This window comes from Barbatula barbatula (genome assembly GCF_947034865.1).
Source record: "Barbatula barbatula genome assembly, chromosome: 11".
In the NCBI taxonomy this organism is placed as follows: Eukaryota; Metazoa; Chordata; class Actinopteri; order Cypriniformes; family Nemacheilidae; genus Barbatula; species Barbatula barbatula.
The window spans coordinates 13,874,373-13,895,442 of NC_136774.1; the positions used below are offsets into that span (position 1 = coordinate 13,874,373).

General features: G+C 37.9%; 2 protein-coding genes across 3 annotated transcripts; one reads left to right on the top strand and one right to left on the bottom strand.

The window, feature by feature from the left end:
* Window positions 1-409: 409 nt before the first annotated feature.
* On the top strand, window positions 410-12,630 carry ercc6l2 (excision repair cross-complementation group 6-like 2). The gene is made up of 18 exons (XM_079467255.1): window positions 410-646; window positions 980-1,384; window positions 1,459-1,575; window positions 1,679-1,872; window positions 2,811-2,972; window positions 3,327-3,534; window positions 3,620-3,877; window positions 3,952-4,071; window positions 4,624-4,695; window positions 4,868-5,013; window positions 5,103-5,198; window positions 5,508-5,607; window positions 5,725-5,877; window positions 6,093-6,164; window positions 6,769-7,492; window positions 7,612-7,766; window positions 8,800-8,972; window positions 10,512-12,630. Exons 2-18 carry the CDS (start codon window positions 1,109-1,111, stop codon window positions 11,407-11,409), a joined length of 3,924 nt encoding a protein of 1,307 aa, XP_079323381.1. The 5' UTR covers window positions 410-646; window positions 980-1,108; the 3' UTR covers window positions 11,410-12,630.
* Window positions 12,631-14,596: 1,966 nt separating this feature from the next.
* hsd17b3 (hydroxysteroid (17-beta) dehydrogenase 3) lies at window positions 14,597-20,699 on the bottom strand. Of its 2 annotated transcripts, none has more exons than XM_079467258.1 (11): window positions 20,440-20,699; window positions 18,465-18,511; window positions 18,213-18,288; window positions 17,442-17,549; window positions 17,287-17,354; window positions 17,124-17,168; window positions 16,998-17,032; window positions 16,831-16,912; window positions 15,895-15,960; window positions 15,650-15,799; window positions 14,597-15,530 (listed from the first exon to the last, which is right to left on the bottom strand). In XM_079467258.1, the coding sequence occupies exons 1-11, from the start codon at window positions 20,588-20,590 to the stop codon at window positions 15,435-15,437; spliced, it is 924 nt and encodes a 307-aa protein (XP_079323384.1). In that variant the 5' UTR covers window positions 20,591-20,699; the 3' UTR covers window positions 14,597-15,434. The 2 variants fall into 2 exon arrangements, with proteins under 2 accessions (XP_079323384.1, XP_079323383.1); XM_079467257.1 differs by having other exon boundaries at window positions 15,650-15,823; window positions 20,440-20,689.
* Window positions 20,700-21,070: the final 371 nt, after the last annotated feature.

Here is a 21,070-nt window from a genome sequence, read left to right on the forward strand (position 1 = left end):
TATAAATATGAAATGGCCTCTAAGGGATAGCCTACTTCACCCAAAAATGAAAATTCTGTCATAATTTACTCAGATTCTAGTTTTTCCAAATGTGTAAACATTTCTTTGTTCTGATGAACACAGAGAAAGATATTTGTAAGAATGCTTACAATCAAACAGACCTCAACACCTATTGAGTAGGAAACATACCTTTTTTTTTGTTTTGTTGAACACAAAAGAAGACATAATTCTTTCCTACTATTGTAGTAAATGGGAATTGAGATCTGTCTTCATCAGAACAAATAAATGTATACACATTTGGAACAACTCAAATGTGAGTAAAAGATGACAAAACCTTCATTTTTGGGGGTGAAGTATCCGTTTAACCTTTTCCGCGGCTCTATTTAACGTTATTCCTCCCAGCGTTTGTGTGGAAAGTGCTGTTCCGATAACACAGATGAGTAAATAAACGCACCCACTTCCGTGCGGGACGCGTGTATGCAGCTGTTGCTATGTTGATGAGAATATAGACACGTTAAATGGACACGCAGATGAATAAACACATTTGCTTATTATACACTCCAACCGGTGACTTTATAGTTTGCATTACAGCCAAAAGACATCCGTGATGAGCTCAGAAACAGCAGCGAAACGGCTATGAATCATGGTAAGATTAACCCGGCTGATTTGCCTGTGTAGAGATTAAACTTTAGAAAACCTATTTCATGTAAGTTATCGTAACACATACATTAGTATGTACATATCTGCTATACTCGTCTGTTAGGAGATTTGATTCTAGCATGAAGTACATATGCTCTTTGGACTAATTACATTCACTATTGCTCTTAAAAGTGTTTTGGTTAAGTTTCACTTTAGTTTTGCCTTTTTTATTGTATGTATAACGACGCTTAGGACTATTTATTGATCAGATGAAGAACACCTAAAACTCAAAATACTGTATTTACATTAGGAAATCATTTTTCTTTCACCTATTTTGCAGGTCAGACGTAAATCCTCTCCCAGTCTTGAAACAAAAAGGACTGTACATTTTGTGCTGCTCCAAAAAAGAAGACCGTCACAACTAAACAAAGCATTTTCTAGATAGCACCTGTTGTATCTCTCAGTGGAGATGGAGGAGGAAGACTCTGGAGCCTCAAAGTTCCACGATACCAGTGCCTCCGTTTCCCAGTATGAGAATGAGAGGCCTCTGTTTCACAGTGATCATAGACCACCGGGTCCCTCCGAGCCATTTCTAGTGTCAGGAAGTGACATAAAAGTTCCGTACACCATCAATCGATATTTACGAGACTACCAGCGTGATGGCATTGAATTCATCTATCATAACTATGCCAAATCCAGAGGATGCATTTTGGGTGATGACATGGGCCTTGGAAAGACCGTTCAGGTACGTGGATTTACGATGTGTGGAATAAAACCATTTGCAATTTGACATTTCTGATTTGACCTTTGAGTTGTTAGGTTATCGGCTTCCTAGCTGCAGTTCTGCGGAAAACGGGTACATGGGAAGATGTTGAAAACAACAGGCCTCAATTTTTGCTGTCACAACAATCACCAGTACAACGCAAAGTACAAAAGGTTTAAATTATCAGCTGTTTTATTTCTTGTATTACTGCATATCAAGGGTACAGTTTCTTTATTGTTATATTTGTTATACAGTAATGTTGTATTTTCTTTGTAGGTTTTCCTCATTGTGGCTCCGCTCTCTGTACTATATAACTGGAAAGATGAGCTAGACACTTGGGGTCACTTCAGAGTTGTAATTGTTCACGGTGTGAGGAAGGAAGAGGAGCTGGTGCGTGTACAGAGAGGAAGATGGGAGGTTGCTCTTACTACTTATGAGACCTTCAGACTCTGTCTGGACCAGTTTAACAGGTATATTCTACAGAGTCGTTGCATATGACAGAAAAGAATGTCAATATGTAAGAAAAAAAGAAAATATTGAAATAGTGATAACTTGCATTGTTTATTAAAATGTATTCAGGTGTATATGATACTGCCAAACGTTATTAGTATTTATATGTAATTGTACATACACTGAAATATAAAAGTCTCGGCATTTACTTTCAAACAGCGTGTGAAACCAGTGGATCATAAACTGAGACACTGAAACTTAATGAGAAATAATACATAATAAAAGTACTTAATTTGTCTTAATACTTAATTATATTCCAGTCCATATCCCTTAAAGCGATAGTCCACCCAAAAATGAAAATTCTCAATTTTGGGTAAACTATTCAATGTTTCCAATAGGTTTACAGCTTTGGGGGTCTCTAAATGTTTTGCAGCGGAGGTCCGGACAACACTTTTTTAAAATAAATAATGTTAAAAATCAAATGTTTTATCACTTTATATTCTGATAACCACAGTCTATATGAAACCTGGAAGGTCTGGTAACTGAAAAAAATGTGTTGTAGGCTCTGGTGCTGAAGCGAGGTCCTAGTGGTCTATTTTAATATTTCAAAACTGACAACAAAATGCAACTGAAATGAATATATCATGAGCAGGAGTACTTACAAAGTAACTTTCCAAAGAACTGATTCTAAATATTCTTTCCAATTAAAACATGAAAACTTGCTCTTAACATGCAGATTATTTAGACATATAACATATGTTATATCGTAAAGGTAACCTTAAATTCCTTCTCTTGTGATCTGACGCTACATAAACAATTTAATAAACTTGACCTTCAAGGGGGCGGGAAGTGCAATGGTAGGGGAAAGACTGCTATTTAAAGTTATACAATACTATGAACATTTCATGTTTTCTTCTTTCATTCTCTTTAATTCTGTATCTTGTGTCATTCTGTACAGTATTGATTGGGCTGCTGTCATTGTGGATGAAGCTCACAAAATTAAGAACCACAAGTCCCAAATCACTCAGGCTATGAAGCAGATGAGATGTAAAGTGAGGGTTGGGCTGACAGGAACTATTCTTCAAAACAACCTAGAGGAGCTGTGGTGTGTTATGGACTGGTGAGACTTTACATGGATCCTACACTTTTAGAAAGCACCCTTTATTTTTTTAACCTATTAGTACAGGAGTGTTCCAAAGTCTGATGAGCTCCCCAAATAGGTAATAGTTCACCCCCCAAAAAAATATTATCTCTCATGTTGCCCAAAACATGTATTTGACTCTTTCTTCTGTAGAACACAAATTAATATATGGTCTCAATGGTTTCGTATCCATACATTGGAAGTCTATGGGGTCCAATGTGGTTTGGTTACCATTCTTTATAATATCTCCATTTGCATTCTGAAGAATAAAATAAGTCGTACAGGTTTTGTATGATATTACATGAGACTTCATTTTCAACACTTGTTTCATAGGGCCACCCCTGGATGCCTAGGCTCACTGGCGGGCTTTAAAAACAGATTTTCGGACCCCATTGAGCAGGGCCAGAAGCACACCGTGACTAAAAGAGCTCTGGCAGAAGGTCGTAAAGCAGTTAAGGATCTGGCAAAAAAGCTCTCCCGTTGGTTCCTCAGAAGAACAAAAGCCCTCATCAGTGACCAGCTACCTAGGAAAGAAGATAGAGTATGTTTCGATTAGCGCTATTCATTGAAACCAGGTAATTTCAGCGGATGTTTCGTAATACTCTCTTGATCTTGTTCACATTCAGGTGGTGTATTGCTCTCTCACAGATTTTCAGCAGACAGTATACCAAGCTGTGCTGGACACTGATGATGTGACCCTGTTGTTGCAAAGCTCAGGAAAGTGTCAGTGTGGCAGTGGGCGTCTACGAAAGAAATGCTGCTACAAATTAAACGCAGACGGCGTGCCTGTCAGTCACCTTTACTTTAGTTATCTCGCAATACTTAGGAAGGTGGCCAATCATGTCGCACTACTGCAGTCCAGAGAAGGAACCAGCAAAAAACAGGTCATTAATAAAACAGTGAACATTTTCACCAAATCACAGATTTGCTGTTTTTGTAAATATTTCTCTTCCCACAGGAGAAATATGTGACAGCCATTTGCGAGCAAGTGTTTAGGAAATTTCCAGATTTCACCGAGAGATGCAAACAGGCTGCATTTGAGGCGATGTCTGATCCAATGTACAGTGGAAAAATGAAGGTGAAGCATTATTTCTTCTTATCAAAAAATCAGATAATCATTTATTAGTGGCACCTTATGGCTATTGAAATGGGCATGTCCACATCATTAAAAAAACATTTTGCACCATAGAATCCAACATAACTTTCAGTTTTTCCATGGCGGAATGGAGATAAATAAACCCTCTTGTGGTCAAGTGCTGGCTCTGAGCTGTCATGCCTCACATGCTGTGGATACACTTCCTTGGGTAATAACAAGGACAGTATTTAACGTTTCCTCAGGCTTTCCTTTCAAAGGTTCCCCCTCCCTTTAACTGGAGCATCTTGAGGGTGCTGTTATTGGCAGATGCTGAGTTACTGGCGTTCTAACAAGAATGGACGTTTGGTTTCTGAAACATCAGCAATAGCTTGAAACGACACAGCCCGCTCTGTTATGCCCAGTGCATATCGAGCGACAAACTGTTTTTTCACGTTTTCTCATTCCGATTTAACCCAACACTTGTTTTTTTCCACACGTTATGTTATGCATGATTGTCTTCGCACCTGATTTCAAGGGCTGATTTTGTTCTTACAGGTTCTGCAAAAGCTGCTTAATCACTTTATCGTGAAAAAAGACAAGGTTCTACTCTTCTCTCTCTCCACCAAGGTGAGGTGCTGATGTGTACAGCAAGCCAAGTAAACACTGTGTAGTTTATTTCAACAACTGGAAACCTTCATGCAGATTTGTGGAATCGGACTTAAAGCCAACGAAAAAGTTTTCTTTTTCTTTTTGGTGATGAATATGAAACGTGAGATGGATATCTCTTTGATTTTCACAGCTGCTAGATGTTCTGGAGAGCTACTGTATGGCTGAGGGTCTGGATTACCGCAGGTTGGATGGAAACACCAAGTCTAAGGACAGAGTGAAGATAGTGAAAGAATTCAACAGCTCTCGGGATATCAACCTGTGTTTGGTGTCTACTCTGTGAGTGTTCATCACGTCTGTGATATGCAAAGTCATGAATACGTTTTCCTGATTTACTATGATTTTGATCTTTGGTGGTTTGGTCTAAGGGCTGGTGGGCTTGGCCTCAACTTTGTCGGAGCGAATGTTGTTGTGCTGTTTGATCCAACGTGGAATCCTGCTAATGATCTTCAGGCAATTGACAGGTGAACACACAAAGTTAAAAGGATAAATAAGAATTCTGTCATCATTTACTCACCCTTGAGTTGTTCCAAATCAGTATAATGTATTTGTTCTGATGAACACAGAGAAAGATATTTGGAAGAATGCTTCTGACAGAATATTTTTGGGGTGAACTGTTCCTTTAAGAGAGGAAAAGTACCTATTGTAAAGAGTCGATGTACTTGCTATAAGTCAATCTTTCTCAAAATGTTGTGCCACTTGTCTGTAATAAACAACACACAAACGCTCCCATTAAGTCCTGTATGTACTTGTTTTACTGTTTTTATTCAAAGGGCATATCGCATAGGCCAGTGCAGGGATGTAACGGTTTTTAGACTCATCTCTTTGGGAACAGTGGAGGAGATAATATACCTGCGCCAGATATACAAACAGGTGCATTTTTCACAGTCAAACTGTTTGCAAATAGATCTACCTTAACAATGTAATAAATACAGTATATACAACTTTATACAGTTATTTTCAACAAAGGTCTCGAATTGTCTGTTATAGCAACTTCAGACATCAGTGATGGGTTGTGAGAACGCGCGGCGCTACTTTGAAGCTGTTCAGGGTACAGATGGCCAGGCTGGAGAGTTGTTCGGCATCCGCAACCTGTTCTGCCTACAGACTGATGGCACCTGCCTAACCCGCCGCATTCTGGAGGTCAGAAACCTAAATATTTCAGTTAACACTTTTTCCATTCCGTTTTGATTATAGGAATATAAATTGTAATTGGGAGATTCCGAAGACCGCCCAGATCACTAAATGCATGTGAGACCAGACCATGCGTGTCCCTAATGACATGCCTTTAATGATCTGTTTACACGAATCGAATTCCTTCTCATTGACAAGATGGGAATGGCGTTTTTCGCCCACAGAGGGAGGGCAGAGTGGAGGTGGGGATCACGACAGCCAAAACGCAAGCTCTGGACGAGAGGATGCAGGAGGCTGTGAGTATCCACCCTTTCACAGACCCGTGTCTAAACCACTTCTCTTTCCCACCGACTCTCCCATCATCCATCTGTTCCCACGGTAATTCGGCGAACACATGGTCATAATCAACCCCCTCTCAAAGCCAATGGTGGAGACCACACAGGATCGTACTGTCCATACCGCATTTATTTATTCAGGAGAGGCCTTATCTAAGTGTTCTTCTGGAACGAACCTCACACATTTGTTTTCGAAGAGGACGGGTACGGACTGTAGCGTTTCGCCATACTTTATATTTGAAATGTCTATATTTGGTTATTAGGAAAGGGAGCGAATAATTTGCAAAAACAAATTCGTAAAAAAATATATATTATCATTTATGCACCCTCATGTTTTTCAAAACCTGTTGATGACTTTTTCTTCTGTGGAACACACAAGAAGATATTTTTTAGAAATGTCTCGGTGGTTTCGTGTCCATACAGTGTAAGTCAACGCGAGCCAGTGTTGTTTGGTTACCAATATTCTTCAAAATATCTTCTGCAGAAGGAAGTCATACAGGTTTGAAATTAAATAATTGTATTTTAAACAATAAAAAAACTAATGAGACATCTTGATTTACCTCAGGATCCTAAGTCAGCAGACGCTTCATCTGAGCGAGCAGCTGGGTCAACAGTCACCAGTTTCAAACCAGCTGAGGTGTTAGACTTCAGCAGTGCAAGTGAGGATGAAGATCCCTGCTGCTCCAGGCAGAAGTTCTCAAATCCCCAAACAGGAGAGGATATGGGACCTGGTGATTCTTTTAACGGCAATATAGGCCTTTATAGACTGCTCCAACAGCATATAGCTCAGAGAGAACAACAGGAAACAGACACCAGTGAAGAAGATTCCAATAACCCAAGTAAAGATGAGGAGAACCACAAAAAGCCCAAGCATTCAGAGGAGATGAAAAAAGTTCCTGCTGGAAAACATCATGGATCTCGAGGACTGACAAAATCAGAGCACACTTCTCATGTTGTTCAACAAATGCACATGGAGTCGGCAGATCTGGAGGTTCTTCCGCCAAAATTTCATAAACGCAATGATGGCACGAACGCTGGCAAGAGTTGCCTTCGAAAAGGTGTCAAGTTTACAGAAAAATGGTCTGAAGATGATATTGAAGGTTTTTCATCATCAGAAGATGAGGAAGGAGTTAAATTAATGAACGTTTCATCTCGTCAGAGGCAAAACACTAAGCAAAGATCTGTTAGGTTCAAAGGCTTGAAGAAACAAAACACTGCAAAAACACCTGAATCCGACAAGACCCACTGCAGAGATGAAGGCAACACTGGCACAATAGACTCATTATTAGGTATAACATATTATCTTAGAGAAGACAAGTTTCTGTTGCATTCAACATACGAATTACTGGAAATTGAAATATGAATTATGATCATGTCTTAGTGGTTTTAAATAGTCTTTCTCTGACAGGTGGTCTTCAGCATGTGAGCTACACTCACTCTAATCAGAAGGTCGTGGGCTCAAGTAGAGCAGAAGACCACCTGAGTCGCGCTGCCGTGCGAGATGTGTTTGAACTCAACAAGCACTCGCAACTTCCTGCAAACCAGCTACTGGATATCTCAGAGGTTTATTCCTACACCTTTTACCTTTCTTGCACGTAGTCCCTGTATCCGAAAATTGTGACAGAGCATACTAGATAAGGGCTGTTCAATGATTAATCGCGATTAATTTGCAAACAGAATGTATTTTTTGTATTTAACTCTATTAAGAGAAATTAATATAAATGCAAAATTAATGTATATTTATGTATGATATTTTATATATATATTAAAAATAACTTTATTTTGTATTTATTAACACACACATGTATTATTGGGTTATTTACATGTACAGTATATATGAATATTTGAAATGATAAATCAACATTTATTCATTTTTATACTTTGTTTTTCTTAAAAATATGTGTTTGTGTTTATAAACACAAAATTAACAGGCACAGTCGACAGACGTATAATATGTAAACACGAACTTTTATTCTATATGCAATTAATCACGATTAATCGTTGAACTAATCAAAGTACTTGGCGGCTGCTAAAACCGTACATTTCAGACATTCTACATCCAACATGGTTTCATTGTCGTGTCTTGTATGGTTGTTGACTTATGACGTAATTACAACCACAAACATAATTACTCAGTTGTTGTTAAACAAGTACAATGTAACTACTAGAAATACATATCATGGTACTTAAATCACTTGCATTTGAAAAGAGCTGGTCACCTGACAGTTTTCAAGGGATTATGGGATATGGTGTCAGTAAAATACAAACAGAGAAATCTCAACGGAAGCAGATTTTCTCGTATTTGGGTTATTTCTCGCCTACTGTTTTTTGCACACTGAGGTTTGGGACAAATAATTCATTTTGTATACTGATTTTTGGATATAACTGGCAGAAGAAAATGGTTTATAATTTTCTCATGGTGCTTACATTTAAGCAGGAGGTCATGTAGCACATATGTAAAATATCCCACTTAAAAACCAATTGGAACACATTGGCAGCTGCCTAGCAACGCTCTATCTCGCCTTGGAAATGAATAAGATTCCGCTATGCGTATAGTTGTATGCTATGAATTCTACACTGTGTATTTGTGTTCTAGACTCCCAGCCCGTCACGTGAGTCTGTACTCACTGATCACAGCACAGGAAGACAGACACCGCCAGCATGTGACAGACCCCACAAGGAGTATCCGGTCACACACTTCATCAAAACCTCTCACCGCCAGAAAAATATCACTTTTATCGTGGGCCAAACACCCAGTAGCATCTGCAGGTAAACTATTATACTAAACGTTTTGACTTTCTCTGGTTTTCTCTGCCAGCAGTCGTCTCCACAGCTTAGCAAATACTGTAATCGTGTCAATTGGGCCGAAAACACAAGAACAGCGAGTCAGTGAGAGGAAATTCCTGGTAGCGTGGGGCCATGTGCCAGTTCTCCCCACAGCTATGGTGTGCTGCCCCCGCCTGGCCCCTGGGGCTGCAGGAGTGAGGGAAGAGAAAAGACCACCCTTGAGTTCTCTCACCCACCCATTTCCCAAACCCGGCCAAAACCATTAGCAGAACCCCCTCTTCATCCTGTTTTTCCCTTTCAGTCTCCCAAATTGTACTGTTTGCTCGCGTAATGGCGAAAACACACAAGCACACATATTTATATTCTCTTTCCTTTTGATTATCATGGGTGAAACATGATTGAACTCCACTCAAACACATATTAAGGGGTCTTGCTTTATACTTTGTTTTTGCTTCGAAACCACAAAGAGTGGCAACTGCTTTAAGAAGTTACACCACAAGCAACTTCAGAGGTCTTTTGGTTTCGAATGACTAACTGGTTTTCCTTCAAGACCCTGGCCGCTGAATTTTCCGGGTTGTTGTTTGGCGTTATGAAATGGGGCTTCTAATACGTGGAATCTGGGGTTTTAATCGTTTGATTTAGCTCATGAAATAGCTTTCAATACCAAGGAAAGCTTCTGGTTCTTATTACTTTTTGACTCATAAGCTGTAGGCTTAAGATATAATACAGAGACTTTCATAAACTGTCTCTATTTCACAAAATAAGTTTAAGGAAGAGTTCACACAAAAATGTCTTAATTTTCATTCACCTTAACGTTGTTCCAAATCTGTATAAATGTCTTTGTTCTGTTGAACACATAAGAAAATATTTTGAAGAATGTTGAAGAAAGCAAACAGTTCTGAGGCACTTTGGATTACTATTGTAATTGTTCCTTCTTTGATAGTTAATGGTGGGCAAGAACTGTTTGGTTAAAAGCATTCTTTCAAATATCTTTCTATGTGTTCATCAGAAAAAAGACATTGATGCAGATTTACAACAACTCGAGGGTAAATGTTGACAGATTTCTTGTTTTTAAAGAACTGTTATAGCTGTTATCGTCTTATAGAGCAGTATAATGCACTATACGAATATCTACCTATATTATATTGAAATTAAAAGGATAGTTCAGCCAAAATGTTTAATTCTGTCATCATTTAGTCACCCTCATGACATTCATAATCTGTATATGACTTTTCTTTCTGTGGAACACGTTTGAAAAACAAGTGATTTTGTTTCCATATAATGAAAGTCAAAGAAGTCAAATGTTGTTTGGTTTTCAGTGTTCAAAATATCTTCTTTTTGAGTTCAGAGTGACATGGAGGTGAGTAATTGATGAAAATAGATATGTGAACTACCCCTTTAACCTTATTACTAAGCATTGAGTCACAATTCCAAAAGGTAATAAAACTTGTAAATGTTTCGTTGTTTGTGTCATGTCCTGTTAACCAATCATATTCATTAGATATGTTTCTGGTCTGGCAGAAACCAGCTGGAAGACATGGCTCGGTTCTTTGGAGCAGTCTCTGTTCAGGACTTTGCAGAAGAGATTCTGAGGAGTGATTCGGCACAGAGGCTAAGCCTATTACGGAGCTTCTACAGCCAAAAGAGCCCTGAACTTAAGGACGTCATAAAAAAAACCTTTCCAAAACCTGAGCTCAAGCCACCCACATCAACACCACCCTCAACGACCGGTACAGCGAGACAAAGACCTACCTCAAAAAGAGCCCTCCCAAACGTGCCTCAAGTTGAGGTACCAGCCCCTGCAGTCGAGGATCAAAGAGAAACATCAAAGAAAAAGAGAATTAGTGTTACAGAAACCTCAGAGGTTCACCATCATCACAGTACAGACCTCGCAAACAACAAAATGAAGACCTTTGCCGATGACTCACACCAGAGCATGTACAGATTCTCTTCGGTCAAGTCAACAAGTTCTGGACATCTTCAGAGCTGCTCACCAGTGGAGGAAAGGAAAACCAATGGTAGAAAATCTTTCAAAGACAAGGAACATTCTTCATGTTTTGTTTCCACACGTGATTGCGAGGCATCCTGTTCAACCCAGAGCAAAAGCTCCCTCATCACAGACCTTATAGGTGATACATCCATCCTCAATGATTTATTCAAATCCAAAAAGAAACCTTTAGTGCGGCCTAGGGAGGCAACAGTTCTTACTCATGCGGAAAAGGCAAAGAGTAGAGGAAAGGACTTCTGGGACATTTTAAATGAGGGAAATGAAGAGAGCATTAATAAACTTACAGATCTGTCTGAGGTGGAGAAGATCTGTAATACTGTTAGTGTCTCTGCAAAGTCAAAGAGTAATGATGAAAGCCAAAGCGCTCAACTTTGGAAAAAAAATGAAAAATTTCTCTGGAAAACTGAGTGAATCAGGCAGAAACTGTTTTCTATTTTAAAAAAATGTGAGCTGTTTTAGAATTTTAACACATTAGAAATAATAGAAGTTGTATTTAAGTGTTTTTGCTTTTATTCATGTTATTTTGTATTATTTACACTTCTGAAAGTTCTAACAGTTTAAAGGGAAAGTTCACCCAAATATGAAAATTCTGCCATTATTTACCCACCATCTTGTCATTTCAAACCTACATGACTTTCTTCCGCAAAACACAAAAGAAGTTATGTTAACGGAAGATACCCATTCACTTCTACTGCATGGACACAAAACCATTTTAAGTCAATGAGTACCGCCATGGTTGGGTTACCAACATTCTTCAAAATATCTTCTTTTGCATTCTGCGGAAGAAAGTCATACAGATTTTAAATGACAAGAGGGCGTAAATGATGACAACATTTTTCACTTTAAATATTTGGTGTCTTAAGATTCTATCAATTGTCTACATGACTGTCTGTATAAAGTATCAGTTTTTCTACGTTCATGTTTTAATGATGGCACTAATGTACTGATCAGTAGGAAAATACACACCTCCAGATCATTAATAGAAAAGATTTAAGCATTCCCTCTGGATTCATTCGGTTCATTCATCGGCACAGATTTTGAGAACAGCACAGATGTATTTAATTATGTATGACATAGTGGAATATCATTTTCTATTAAGCCATGTGGGATAGCTGAACACTGAACAGCAACGCAGTATGACGTTAAACGTGAACTGGCGATGTTTTGTAGTATCCTTTTAAATTTGAAACAGCACTGTATGCACAAAAACATTGTGTCTCACAGTTGGTTTCAAGCTTGAAAAATGACTTCAATAGTTGGTGGTCTTGAGACCTCAAATAGTTGTGAAGTGGAGTAATTGCTTTGGCGAAGTGGCATCGGTATGTCTCGCAGGAAGTTTAAAGCGATTGCTACTTTATTTCTTATTTGTTCATTCGGGCAGCTGCTTTCTTTTTTGTGATTTACCTTCACTCTTTAGAACACAAAATATATTTTCCCCATTGACTTCCATTGTATGGAAACAACACCACATTTCTCAAAATATCTTCTTTTCGACAGAAGACAGAGTCACATACAGATTTTGAATGACATAATGATGGCTACATAATGACAGAATTTGCCTTTTTGGGTGAACTATGCCTTTCAGTCGTATGCACACAACTCACAAATAAACGCAGATTTGCTTATTTTAGTAACACTGAGTCTGGGTCAGGTCGAACAAGTTGTTTGCTTTGCCTATTATAATAACCCAGATTGCAGTCACATACAGAGAAGGTCCTGCTGACTCTGATTTGCTTTGCTTATTTTCCAATGTCATTCAGCGACAGTTCATGTGATTTGATTTCTGAGAGGGAGCACGTGACCCTAACTTCTGCTCCAGTTCCTGGAGCCCTGGAGTGTGTAGCATGGCATAAAAGCGCAACTATTGTTCACACATTATCCTGCTGAGATATGAGATTTTGAGGAATCGTGTTGATTTAACACATGGTCCTGTTTCTTCAGAGAGAGTGCTGGGAAATCATTTCACGTTCAAATGTAGCACTTTTAGTGGTCTACAAAACCCCTTCGCTTAATTTTATTAGGAAATTACAGCTGCGGTTACCAAGGCGACGAGTTGCCCATCATTAATGTGAACCCTTAGGCTTCGCTAAACCAATTTCTCTCCCACTAGGTTTAACATGAGTCACCTATTTAGTATCACACCTCACAAAAACATGGACAATGCAATGAAACTCTCACTTTCTGAGAGGCTTGACCCTAAAACAGTTCCCACACGCTCCTGCCTTGACCTAAATAATGCATTTCGGTGTGTTCTTATGTACAGTATGTAAAAAGACAACTAATCCCTCTTCCCAGAATCTGTTTACTGGATGTTTTCCATCGGTGACACTTTAATAGTTTTCATCTCTCTGAATGTGTATTTTTCTGTTTTGCATGGTAAACAGTTCGCAGATATCACACATTTGACCACTTTGAAAAAAGATCATGAAAAGGATCAAATTAAACAAATAGATGGCAAAAAGCTCTATTTAATTCCAAATTGTGCGTACTGCGTCTGGGTCCCAGGCGGTTATGAGTGGGACTTTTTGATATAGAAGGGCAAATATTTACTCGCGGGGGAGCGAGGCGGTTTCTTTGTTTGATTGCCAAAGTTCAGTGTCATTTGATCCATTGTTTAGAGAATTGAGAGCTTGGTAAACAATCTATTCCTCAACATCTGCCTGCTGTTTATGTGTGTAAGGACTCAAACCCCTTGAAGCTGGACCACACAAGCAAAGCTTATTGAGATTGTATGCGGTCTGATGACAAAGCAGTTCTCTCTCTATCCTCATGTTCAGATCAGATCCTCTTATTATCGTATTTATTCACAGTACAGTATGTATGTATTAAATAATGACTTGATCTCAAATTGAAAACATTATTGTGTGGTAGCGAGGATTTTTTTCTTCGTTTATTTGTATTGGTTAGTTGTTCAAACTGTGTCAAAGGTTTTAAGACAAAGGCACTGAAGTACACAGCATAAATGACTTAATGCCTAAAGTATAACTGATCCATTTGAATAGTGATGTGATAAACACCCAAGAAAAGGAGAAATGACTTCACATAACTTATAGCTTATAGCACCCGCAGTACCATTATAAATTGGCAGGAAATTCCCTGTATAAAACACAAACCTCTTTATACAAACACAGTTATTCTGTTAACCTTCATTTAGAGCAAATTGCATAAGGGTGAACAACTTTGTTAAAACCTCAATGTGCATGGAAGTCCCCCATCAGAAAGTACTTATTTGCGCTGTGTACCTTACCTTCACAAACTGGTTAAGTCTTTTCTGGATGCAGTTCGCAATTGTTAGTTGTTGTGGTATCACACGTCTGCCCTCTGCTGGCAAAATATTACATGGGACGTTTAGCAGTCTTTTCCAGTAAAATGACAGCTGACGACAGCGAAGTTTATTTAAAAAGTTCTTTGGGTATTTTAACCACCAAATACTGACAGAAAAAAATTCATCGTAAGGATGACACTTGAATGGAACTGGCCAGGAGTAAACACTTCTGTCTTATATATGATTGAATTATTTACTTCGGGACATGGACTATAATTCATGCCAATTTTCAAAAGTTGTGAACGGACATCAAAGTCAGTTCCTCACGTTAAAACACACAAATTCCTTTATTACTAATATGTTGAGATTCTTCAAAAAATGTCTTTAAACAGCACAAGGACACTAGATATGTCATTTGTGTCATTGTCCTCTTAAACCACTATGTAGCGCCAAATATCTGTATATTTAGAGACCAAAGATACTGTTTTAAAGGGATAGTTACACCAAAAAAAGAAAATTCTGTCAAAATGTACTCACCCTCAGGTTGTATAGATTTATTTGTTCTGCTAAATACTAAGGAAGATATTTAGAAGAATGTCGGTAACTGTTAGTAACTGTCAGAGATCTTTTTGGTTACTGACATTCTTCCAAGTATCTTCTTTTGTATTCTGCAGAACAAAGAGAGTTCTGAGGGTGAGTAAATTATTTTTTGGTTAAATTATCCTATAAAACATAGGATAAGGTCATATCTCTCTTATTTTCTCTACTTATCCCTGTCATTTTGCCTTTTGGAGACAGTCTGTCTAATGTGTTATCAAGTTGTGTTTTGTTGTCTCTCTATTAATGCCATATGAGATAATTTAAAGGATTATGTTCCATTAGCAACACAGATAATTTGAAGGTTTATGAACAGACGCATCTTGATTCCGCATTCATTCCCTGTCTGTCCCGGTCTTATTTTGTCACATTCCTTGAGGTCACGAAGAGATTCAGATTGTAAAAGTAAAAAGTTGTTGATAGAAATGTCAAACAATGTACAATACACACTTGCAAACCTAAGAACATACTTCTTTAACAGTTGAAAAGTAAGCAGCTTCTGTCACAGTTAGTGCAAACAAACATAATGTGGTACTAGCAGATGTTCATGCATATACAAAGAGAATATAAACTTTCATTTTTCCAATCTCTCCTTCACATATTTTTTGAAGTGATTTTGAAACATCTCACTCTGTAAAACCCATGTGGGAATAGCCTGCACAATCCATCCCTAAAGAAGTAAATGAAACAGATACGGTGACATTGATGAATGCACTGATGTGTCACAGCCTAACGTACATGATTACTGAAATTATTCATTAAAGTTAAACATAACAGTGATGTCATTACCAATATGGCATGAGTGATGCTTCCGTATGTCTGGTCACCAGCCTTCAGATACTTAAGAGAGCTCTTTATAAACTCCTCAGCTGTGAATGTGACCATGTCTGGCCTCTGATATCCAGTCATTGATGTTGAAACCCCGAATGGAGCCACTGTCTTAAACAAACAACAGAGACACACCTACAACGTGAATACAATATAAGGATTCTTTAAAAATAACAGCATGAGAGGTATATGCTAGTATGTTTCACCTGAATGATAATTCCTTTGGATTTATATTCCATATGAAGACCCTGTGAAAATCTTTCAACGAAAACCTATAAGATCAAACGATGTTTTTAAATTGGTTATGGCTTACAAAAATAAAATGATAGTGCAAAAGTCACGTTTCCTTTATATTAAGCACATTTAAACATGCATTTTAGATTCCCCTAAACAAATAAACAAATAATTAAACATAACATTAAAAAACGAAAATCTAATTTCTCCATTAATTTTTTGATATTATAAAAGTGTTTTACTCACTTTAGACAAAATGTTAAATGCTCTATAATTTGTAAGTCGCTATGGATAGAAGGGTCTGCTAAATGTAATATCAACTTATCAGCGATTATAATGAAATAATGTACTTTGTTAGGGCTTATAGGTCGACTGCAAGGCTGTAACCACATCATTAGGATGGGGTGAAATAGTATATATAGACAACGTATAATTATTGGATGACCTCCTTGATCTAAATATATCCTCCGCTGTCTATGATGCCTACGGCGCTGGCACTGTAAGCTTGATGTGGGAACACATGATTTCTAGAAAGTAACCTTTTCTAATAATATGAAGAAAAATTATTCTGAAACATTAAAGCACAAATAGCACGGCTGGTTCTTGACATAAATGTTTGTCTCAAATGTTATCTCTGAAGAGAAAGAGATTAGGGTCTGCCTAAATGACAACAGACAAACTACATTGTAAGATCTTTATAGTGATTTTAGACAATCAATTGGTTTTCAGATGCTCCACAGACCTACACAAAATTCTGAATGTAAACACATACACTGTCTGATAAATAGCTGATACAAACACCATCAGCATTGAAATGGTATAGGTATTACCAGTTAAATCAGCCCAGTCCAAAGGAAAAACACAGTCACACATTTTCAGTTCTGCGTAAATGTCTTAACTAAATTTACCTTAGATGCTGCATACAAGGTGTAAATGGGGCAGGGTATTTTGGCTATGCCGGAGGACACATTTAAAATGACTCCCCTTCCTCTGAGGAAACACATACAGTCAGTGAGTGTACGGAAAATGAATTATGAGAACATTATGAGAAGATTATTCAAAAAAAAAGTCAAACCTTTCCTGCATTCCTGGCAGCACAATTCTGCACATCTAAAAATAAAACAGGGTGTTCAAAACACTTCCATGAAACATTCAAGCTTGAACATGCAATTCCGTTTAAATGAATTAATGATTTACTTACCTTAACCATGGCTTTTACATTGCAGTTTATAACATCATATATTTTCTATATGAAGGGCCACCACATGAAACATAAATGAAAATATCTAATAAACACTTAGGAAAGCTGGTTGCGACATTTTATATTTTAGTAGTTTTAATATTTTTAGCATGACCTGTCTCACCTTTTCCAAATCTGCAGTTTCAAGCAGCCTGCTTGGTATTTGGCTGGGCAGGATCCCGACATTGTTCACTGTGTTAGAATTTAAATAATTTTTGTCAAGAAAAGTCAGCATTACTTCTCATAATTTGACATAACCAGAGAAACAACACCACTGACCTAATATACCAATATCCAAGTCCTCTAAGCTTTTCATAATGGTTTCATATATATCATCTTTGGTAAAGTCAGCAGTTATTACTTTGACTTGTGTTCCTGTAGAAAGCTCTGCTTGAACAGAAAAATAAGACTTTTTAAAGACACAATATGTAATTTTCACTGCTCGAGGTCACAAAACCTTGACAAAAAACGACAAAGGCATAGTTTGATGTCAGTGTGAATGAGAGTGGAATTATGGGAGTTGTTGTCTTAATGTCCACTGCTGATGAAAATCAATCCGACGAGACTTTGCTAAATCATCTTCCTGGGTGAGGATGACAAAATTTTATAAAGTTTGCTTAGCCATTTTGTTATAATATAAGCCGGCCGAGGACCCTGTTAGAGATAACAGAATTGCGTATAAAATTAACGAAAGATACTGCTTTCCAATTGCTTTCACAGCGTTTTGATGTCGGCACAGATCGGTCCGCACAGCACCGCATGAAGTCAAACACACTTATTATTTCTTGCAGTAAATGCAGAAATCGAGGATGATGTGAACATGAATGCATTATCAGGCGTTCCACTCTATGCAATGAGAAGAGATGTTACACTGTTAAAATTGCGAATTTCTATACATTGTTGAAACATTTGGGATAATGTCAGTATAGGCTACAAGTAAACCAAATATTTAACACTGTGCCAATGGGATGGCAAAATTCTTACATATTGTAGCTTTAATTGATACCAAACACTTTATTCAGACTAATATTTCAGCAGAAAAGGCTTAACCTATATTCCTGGATGCTCTGTCCAGCTTCTCTTGATTTCTGCTGATGATGATCACATTCATTCCCTGTTTTGAAAGCTGCAGAAAGGCAAGACATACAAGGATCATTATGCCAGACAATGCCATTACTACAATTCATAGGTCCTCACATAATGCCACATAATGCCACTGATAAACAGCCTGCAAATTTAAATTGGAGGCAGAACAGAGCCAACAACAGGTTAAAATGCTGACACTTGTGGTAGGTTTCTTACCTCTTGTGCATAAGCTCTTCCAATTCCATCTGATCCTCCAGTGATCACTGAAACAGAATTATATATTAAATGTTAAAATAATCTATAATTATTAGATATAATTATTTCGGAAGCTGGGGCGTCCTGAAAAACATCAATATTTTTTGTAAAGTAAATTTCATGTTTTTCGTGTTTTACACCCAACTTCACAACAAAAAAAATCACTGCATTTTACAGTGATTAATTTTTCATCAAATATTCCATCTATCCCATGTAAAATAATTTGCACTACAAAACATATGCCCAAATCAATAGTATTCAGATCAAGATCTATCTGCTATCAGCCCTCTCTCTGAAAATCTCACACTGTTTGGTTTGTTATAACAGCATGTTCTCGAACAGACTGTGTGTACCCTTCAATTCAATAAACAGCAAGCTCGCGAGGGTGCGTTTGTGTGAAAAGTCATCTGTTATGAGCTGCCACTACAAGAACTATTGCTCTGTCCGAGAAGTTCACATCGTAGGTGGTAAAACAGACTGTGAAAAAAAGGGGGAATGGGGGCGGGCACGGGGCGGCCAGAATAATTTAGAGGAAATGATGTCAAATGTAATTACTGCCGTCGTGCTTTCATTGCTTTAACAGACTCCAAAGGCCAAACGTTTGGGCTAACGTCCGTGCGGTCTCTTATTTGTGACAAGATGTTGTTTTTTTGTGTGAGTGTGTCTTTCTTACTTGTTTCCCATGCTTTCGTTCTTTCTCAGCGCCAATGTTCTTTATGGAAGAAAGTACAAGTAGTGCCCTGGTTTACAATGAAACCTCAGGGAAATCTCAGGGTGAGCTATAGATTTCGATTTGTGTAAAGCTTGTGAACAACTCCATAAATTAGCTTGATTTACTTTTTTACATGATTTGACAAATTTGACATTCAATCTAATAGACTGAACCCGCTATTGTGAAATGTGCAGAGCTTCATAAAATGAAAAGCAGATGGACTTTGTGTAAACATGCTAAAACACCCCCAAAGAGAAACATCGTACTGTACTAGACACACACACACAAGGAAGAGATTTTCTTTAAAGACCACTTGCAGAACGTGAGAAAAAAGTCACGTTAATTTGATTTCAAATGAACGGGAACCACCATTCAATCTTAAAAGAAACGAATGGAGTAATAATATGTGCCGGAACATACTGTTCTAATAGCCTTTTGTTCTCTGCCACTCTCTGTGCTGAAATGCAATGGAAAGGAAGCTTGGGAAAAGAGTCTGGAATTGTTTTTGTTGCTGATGGGGTTCACACTGTGTTATTTTAAGTACGACATAGGCAGACGTTCTCTCTTTAGCAGACGATAAAGTGGAATTTATGGAAGCAAGATCTTTTGTGAGGATAAAAAAGTGAGAAGAGAAACTTGCTCCTGGGCCACAGGCCGAGGTCTGTTGCTATGCTTGTATGAGAGTGACATTAGTGTTGTACATGAGGTATTACTCTCTTTACTTTTATGCTTTAAAATGCCTGATTTTTATCTCGACTGGCAGAGCGGAGCCCAATGCCTACCCAAGGTCAGAGGCAGATTGCCAGGAAAATATATTAACTGATAAAATGTAGATTTTAAACACAGTCTAGGTCACTTTAGCTATAATCACCTGTTGAATAATAAAGTACTTTTTTATATATATAAATAGTATCAATATATCAATGGTTGCTAAATCAAATCTTTATTAAGTTCTTCGTTAAGCACTCCTTTGTAATGTTTGGATGAGCATTTTGTAAACCTAATCTTTCACACAATTCACTTTTTTTGTTTGTATGCACGACTGCTTTACCAAAATTCTGCCAAGTATAATACAACGAATAAAACTTTCGAGAAAAATGCATGCAGGGACATAATATAGGAAATAGATTTAAAATACAAACAGACTAAATATTTGTTGTTGTTTATTTTTGTCTGATTAAGGTTGTGGCAAACAAAATAATAAACTAATGTTTTATATCTCACCTGCCCATTTCCCCTGAGAGGTGAAAAAAGACACAGGAATAGGATAGCAGAGCTGCGGGGCAAGCATCATGACAAGACCTAGTAGTTTCACTCCAAAAAACATGACGGTGCAAGTTCCAGCCAACAAGAAAATAATCTCGGTGGGTGTCATGGTGGTCTAGGGGCTTATCTCAAAGCTTAAAGTTAGTCCTTCTTGCTAGCTTAGTCCCTCTTTTGACTGCCACGGTTCTCCTATTCTCTCATCTAATCTGACCAAAAGCTTCAAAACCCAGTGCTGACAGCCCCTTCAGCCAATCAGAATCTTCTCTGCCCTTTTTAACCAGGACATTATTCACATTCCTAATTTTTTTGTGTTGTGTAATTTTGGAAGAGATAGCTTACCAAATTTCAGTCAATTTAAATCTTTCTCGGATTCATTAGTAGAGACATGGAGTTAAGAATGTGGTCACAGTGTTGTTGACTCATATTGGACAATAGAATTGGGTTAGTAGTGATATTACAGAGAGAGAGAGAGAGAGGGAGAGAGAGAGGGAGAGAGAGAGAGAGAGAGAGAGAGAGAGAGAGAGAGAGAGAGAGAGAGAGAGAGAGAGAGAGAGAGAGAGAGAGAGAGAGAGGGAGACATTCATATTTG

Coding starts and splice junctions, on each gene's coding strand:
- ercc6l2 (XM_079467255.1), top strand. CDS start 1,109: ATGGAGGAGGAAGACTCTGGAGCCTCAAAGTTCCACGATACCAGTGCC. Junction 1,385..1,458: donor GCCTTGGAAAGACCGTTCAG/GTACGTGGATTT, acceptor TTGAGTTGTTAG/GTTATCGGCTTCCTAGCTGC. Junction 5,878..6,092: donor TAACCCGCCGCATTCTGGAG/GTCAGAAACCTA, acceptor TTTCGCCCACAG/AGGGAGGGCAGAGTGGAGGT.
- hsd17b3 (XM_079467257.1), bottom strand. CDS start 20,590: ATGACACCCACCGAGATTATTTTCTTGTTGGCTGGAACTTGCACCGTC. Junction 17,033..17,123: donor ATGTAAAAGCCATGGTTAAG/GTAAGTAAATCA, acceptor TTTTATTTTTAG/ATGTGCAGAATTGTGCTGCC. Junction 16,913..16,997: donor CTGCCAGGAATGCAGGAAAG/GTTTGACTTTTT, acceptor GTGTTTCCTCAG/AGGAAGGGGAGTCATTTTAA.